Raw genomic sequence first — 6,000 nt, 5'->3', positions numbered from 1 at the left:
AATCAAACATCACCATTTTGCATCTGTGCATTAATAAAGTGGCCCGATATGCAATGTTAGCGACTGAGAATTTGAAATGTTGTGTTTTATTACCGTAGCGGCACTAGTGGCCAATGGACCCAACCGTTGTACACTCTGGACATTGCCTCTAGGTACAAACTAGAAATAGCTATATCCCAGCTATGTAAAAACTTTACGTAATATGTTAAAAGAAACGTGGGAGGTGCATCCACAGAACTCCGATACTTGTGTCAACAGTTGGGGAGGAGCACTGCGCAGGTACTAGAAGGGAGAACGGCGCATGCACAAGATTTCCTTTTCAGACAGCAAGGCTTCAGCCAAGTAGAAGAGGGTGGCCCTAACTGGGAAATAAACATGGGGGGAGGCTCCAGAAGTGCAATATCACGCTCAATGCTCTTTCAGGCCTGATTGCATATGGATTAATGCTGCAATAGATTACCAACATGAGGTATGTGTGTACACTTATTGTTAACTACTAGCGATAAATCAAGCACTACTATGCTCAGTACTCGCGGTTGGATACTCAGATGGGCCGAACTTGTGTACTGGGTATAAAAGAAGTCAATGGGAAACTTGAGCATGTTTCCACAAAAATGGTTGAGCCACCCATTGACTTCCATTATACTGAGGTACTTGAGTCGTGCCCATCCAAGCATCCAAGTGGAGAACAAATAATAATGAACAGAGTATCAGGATTGTATCACAGCTCCGCACAATAATTGAGTTAACCATGGATTCACAACACACGACAGCAGAATGTGGCCAAAATTACCGATGTCGGGACGGCCGCCCTATTAATTGATGTAGGCCCATACACTGTGGTTTGTGAAAACTCGTCCCCAGACAAAAATCCTACACCTCCATTCAGCCAAGCATAAAGGGAGACAACGGGTGAATGAAATGTTCTGCTGCATTGGACAATATACACCTAGGTCTCTATTATCACAATGTAGACACATAAGGAAGAATTATTAAAGTTCTCAAGTATTTCATGATACATTTGAGCATCTCTGATGGAGAGATTATAGATCGTCCCAAGTGACCGAGAAGTTTGCAATCGCTGTTTTCTCTGGAACGTGGTAGACAGATGAGGCATTTGTGTCCCATGGACGGATAACTGCATAGGGTTACTAGAAGGCAATTGGTACTTAAAGAAAAACAAAAAAACTACAACCTGGCATGGGAATGCCACGCCATAATCCATTACAAGGCTTGCATCCCATCATACCAGGAGGCACTGCAATGGCTGCACACGTAACATCACTCCACCAGAAGTCAGTGTGAATCTCGGGCAATGCTCATCCATTCCTATACGATGGCCTTTTGCACTGGGCAATGGTATACCGCCAGCAGCAATGAAGCATTTGTCATTTTCTTATACGCTTTCTAGAATAATATTCAACCACGCTTAACATGTACCACGTCCTGTAAAATAGAAGTTATAGTCCTTTTAAAAATATCCACGTAGCTACTGTTAACACTTCAACAATGGCACCCGTGCACATGTATCAGTCATGGGACTGGTGCGCAAGAGAATGCACGTGAAGGGTTAACCGTGTATGGCAGAAGAGGCGACAGACTGCTCCGCTGGATCCAAGTCTCTTGGTGCCTGCAAAATTATCTCTTCATTTAAAATCAATGGCAAATAAACTAGAATGTAAAAAAAAAAAAACAAAAAAAAAAATGACTATTCTATTTTAGAATACCATATACATATACCATAGCTATATTGTAATTTCTATACAATGCCCTAAGAGGAAAAAAAAAATACAAAAAAAAAAAAAAAAAAAAATACAAAAACAAAAATGTATTATGAAATAATAAAAAACAAAATAAATTCTATGGCGGTTTCAAGATGAGACAACAACAATGACCAGTTTGGTTGTCAGTGAAGGATTAATAAAAACAAAAAAAATGTCTGCTGGTATTAAGAATGATAGTTACATCTCAAAATGAGGAGGTAACAGGTTTTCACTTACATATGGAAAAAAATAAATGCATATTTTTGGTTTCCAGCAAAAGGACAATGAATCGAAAACATCTGAGACTCGTGTACAGTCTTCTAGTTGCATAATGGACTGGTGGAAACCAGAGATCGTATTCTTGCTCAAGTGTAAGGAATGGCTTTTTTGGGGGGGGGGGGGGGCAGGGTGGTATTCGTCCCCAAGTACAGCTGTATTACATAAGACATCATACTAGAAGGTTTACTTGGGCCCAACTGTGCCAATATGATGGTGCCAGCTGCCATGACATGTCAGAAACCATTCTCAACCTGTTAAAGGTTTTAGAATTTGTAACCGCGTCCATCACAATGAATGTATCTGTCATTAAGACCTCTTAATATGAAATGCAAGACATTGCCGAAAAGACAAAAATTCTACAATTGTCTAAACAAGACGCTGCCCCCAGATCTGTGTGGACTCCCTGGAGACTTGTGCTCAGACACTACATAACATGGGCTCCAATAAGGAGCGGTAACAGTTGTATGGAGAGGAGGGAAAAAGAAAGAAAGAAGTGGTCAGACATGTTCTCAATAATTGTACCGACGCTGGGAAGGCTGCTGAACGATGACCCTGCTGTGCTTGACCTGCTGTGAATGGCAACCTCGAATGCGATTTTGACGTCTAAGGCTCTTTCGGTTGAGAAGAGTTTTTTCCATTTGCGGTTTTGACAATTTAGAGAAGAGAATGGTCTTTTCCGGGTTCAGGCGAGTTGTCCGAGCAGAGAGGGTTGCAACAAAACAGCGTACATGCTGAGCTAGATTAGCATGACCTGGATCCAACCTGAAAAACGTAAAGAAAAAAATTAAAACAACATTATATACAAAAGCTTCAAGAGTAAAGGGGGCTTTACACGCTGCGACATCGCTAATGCGGAGTCGAGTCGTTGGGGTCACGGAATTGGTGACGCACATCCGGCCGCATTAGCGATGTTGCTGCGTGTGACACCGATGAGCGATTTTGCATCGTTGCAAAAACGTGCAAAATCGCTCATCGGTGACATGGGGGTCCATTCTCCATTATCGTTACTGCAGCAGTAACGATTTAGTTCGTCGCTCCTGCGGCAGCACACATCGCTATGTGTGACGCCGCAGGAACGAGGAACCTCTCCTTACCTGCCTCCCGGCCGCTATGAGGAAGGAAGGAGGTGGGCGGGATGTTCCGGCCACTCATCTCCGCCCCTCCGCTTCTATTGGGCGACCGCTCAGTGACATCGCTGTGACGCCGCACGGACCGCCCCCTTAGAAAGGAGGCGGTTCGCCGGTCACAGCGACGTCGCCGGGCAGGTAAGTATGTGTGACGGGTCTGCGCGATGTTGTGCGGCACGGGCAGCGATTTGCCCGTGTCGAACAACAGATGGGGGCGGGTACCCACGCTAGCGATATCGGGACCGATATCGCAGTGTGTAAAGTAGCCTTAACCGTCATTATTCATTTATGAAATAAAAATTACAGATACCTGCTTCTCTCTCAGCAGGCGATAAGGGGTTAAAACGCTGGTGTGTCACTTATTACTCTGTTGACTTACAATTAAGTTTTTATCACTATGTGGTTATCATTGCCCCAAGAGCAGTAGTTTGACCATGCCCCTTCTCTGATAAGCAACTCACTGTCAATATACACAGAAAACTGGTGTGGGTGGGGTTAGCTTTGAGCTCTGCTACATGCAGCATCTAAAAACACTGTCACAACAACTGCACTCCGTAAACTAAGTGATACAACATCGCTGGAATCAGGGTCTCTTCCTACATTATGCTGTTTTTAAAGGAGTTCGCAAAAACCTGCTGACAGATTAAGCAACATTCAAAACCGGAATAGGTTTCTCTACCCATACACTGACTACAGACTTGTGAAACTGCTATTGGCCACGTCAATAGTCTTCTAAGAAAATAGATTTCTAAAGGGGATATGGACATTAGAATTCAAACCATAGAAGTGATACAGGAGAAAAAAAAAGTATTGAACGCGCCTACTGAAATGCATCTAATACTTCATACCCAAGAATTGGTTGGCGATTTCGGCTTCCAGACACTTCCTTTATGGAGACTACATTGCTCAGATGTGATTTTGGTCCATTCTTCCACACACTCTCCAAATCCTTAAGGTTCTGTGGGGTCCTATGTATTCCGCTTTAGTTCCTTCCATAAAATTTCTGTTGGATTCAAATCCGGTGATTTGTTTGGCCATTCTAGCAGCTTTATTTTATGAGAAACCAATTAAGAGTTTCCTTGACTGTGTTTGGGATCATTATCTTGCTGAAATGTCCACCCTCATTTCATCATCATTTTGGTAGATGGCAGCAGATTTTTTATCAAGAATGTCTCGTACATTTGTCCATTCATCCTTACTTCAGTTATATTAAGTGTTCCAGTGCTGTATGCTGAAAAACAACCCCACTCCATGATGTTCCCACCTCTAAGCCACACTCTTTGTATGGTATTTTTGGGGTTCTACGCACTGATTTTTGGTCTCCAGGGAGGGCGAGTGCATTACTTATTGTTTTCTTTGAAACAATTGTACCTGCTGATTTTAGGTCTTTCTGTAGCTCTCCACAAGTGGTTCTTGCCTCTTTGACAACTCTTTTGATAGTTCTTTTCACTCCTGTGTGAAATCTTGAGGAAAGAAGCTGGTTTATAGTGAAAGGATTTTCTTTCCACTTCCGAATTATGGCCCCAACAAAGTTCACCATCACCTTCAGTAGTTTAGAAATTCTGTAACCAATGCGATCAATACATTTTGCAACAATAAGATTGCAAAGGTCTTGAGACAGCTCACTGGTCTTACTCGTCATGAGAGGTTTCTTGTAATAAGATACCTTTTTATAGGCCATTAGTTGAAACGGCTGATTTAATTTTTCACTAAATGACAGGATTGCTTTCTACTTACTGATAGCTTTCAGCTGGTGTCATGACTTCCCATGGCATTTTGCACCTCTTTCTTCAGGTGTTCAATACTATTCCCTGGTGTAATTTATCATTATTACACAACAATAAATTTCTGGACATCTATAGTTTGATTTCTTTCCTTGTGTAGATTGGATGGGTTGTTAGCGACATCTGGTGATAAAGTCATGTCAATAGCACCTTTAAAAATATATTTACTTAAAAATTGATGACGTGATCAATACTTAAAAAAAAAAAACAAAAAAACAAAAAAACAAAAACAAAACGCAAATATGACTAACATTTTTATTTTTCAGTTGATGTAGCTGTGCAAAGGCTTGTTTATTGTCGATTTATAGCACTGAGAAACACCTTGGCTGCCATTACAACCCAAGATTACGTGTCGCCCCCGCATCAGCAGCCGGGCTGCTCAGATCTGGATCCGCGGTAGCTTGAGAGGGCTCCAGACCCAGGGGTCGTGCAGCTCCTCAAACGAAGGGGGGTGGGGGGGGTGTTATATACAGGGGATGATGTGGAAAGTTCGTGACGCCACCCATGGTGCGTGGTAAGGTGGAGTACAACCGCTGCGGCTGGGAGTACCCGGTGGCGATGGTGTGGGCAGCCAGGTTTTTACCCCCTCCGCTGGTAGGGGAATACCCAGACTCTGATGGTGACGGGGGATGTGCCGTTGGGACGGTAAGGGTCACTTGTCTACTCACTCAGTCCAATAACGCTGACACCGACAACTGTAGTAAACCAAACTGGACACCGCTGCCGCTGAAAGGGGAGCACGCCTGGGTCCCGTTTCTCTTGGTGTTGCCTGTTAATCTGTGACCTTTTTCTGTGGCACCTTGTCTTTTAGTTGGTCCCTTTAGTTTGAAACTAATCAGGTCCCGCTCCCCAGTCTGGCTAACTGAGGGAGCTTGCTCTCAGGGTTCACGCTTGGGATTTTCTGGACCGTATGTGTGGAAAGTCCTATCCCCCTCATTGCGCTAGTACACAGATTTTGGAGCGGGTGGAGAACGGATCTTGAAGGCTCCGTCCTCGTCGGGTAAATTGTCAGGACGCCTGAAGCTACTCCCTGACTTAGGGTCCACG

At 43.6% G+C, this 6,000-nt stretch overlaps 1 protein-coding gene across 1 annotated transcript in view; it reads right to left on the bottom strand.

The window, feature by feature from the left end:
• Positions 1–1,869: 1,869 nt before the first annotated feature.
• Positions 1,870–6,000, bottom strand: part of TP53INP1 (tumor protein p53 inducible nuclear protein 1) — a 48,327-nt gene continuing 44,196 nt past the window's right edge. The window contains exon 4 of the mRNA XM_075316227.1: positions 1,870–2,804. Within this exon, the coding sequence (XP_075172342.1) occupies positions 2,552–2,804 (253 nt within the window). The 3' untranslated portion in view covers positions 1,870–2,551. The remainder of the gene's footprint in view (positions 2,805–6,000) is intronic.

The sequence above is a fragment of the Anomaloglossus baeobatrachus genome, chromosome 6, assembly GCF_048569485.1.
Source record: "Anomaloglossus baeobatrachus isolate aAnoBae1 chromosome 6, aAnoBae1.hap1, whole genome shotgun sequence".
NCBI lineage: Eukaryota > Metazoa > Chordata > Amphibia > Anura > Aromobatidae > Anomaloglossus > Anomaloglossus baeobatrachus.
This window is presented reverse-complemented; position numbering and strand designations above follow the sequence as displayed.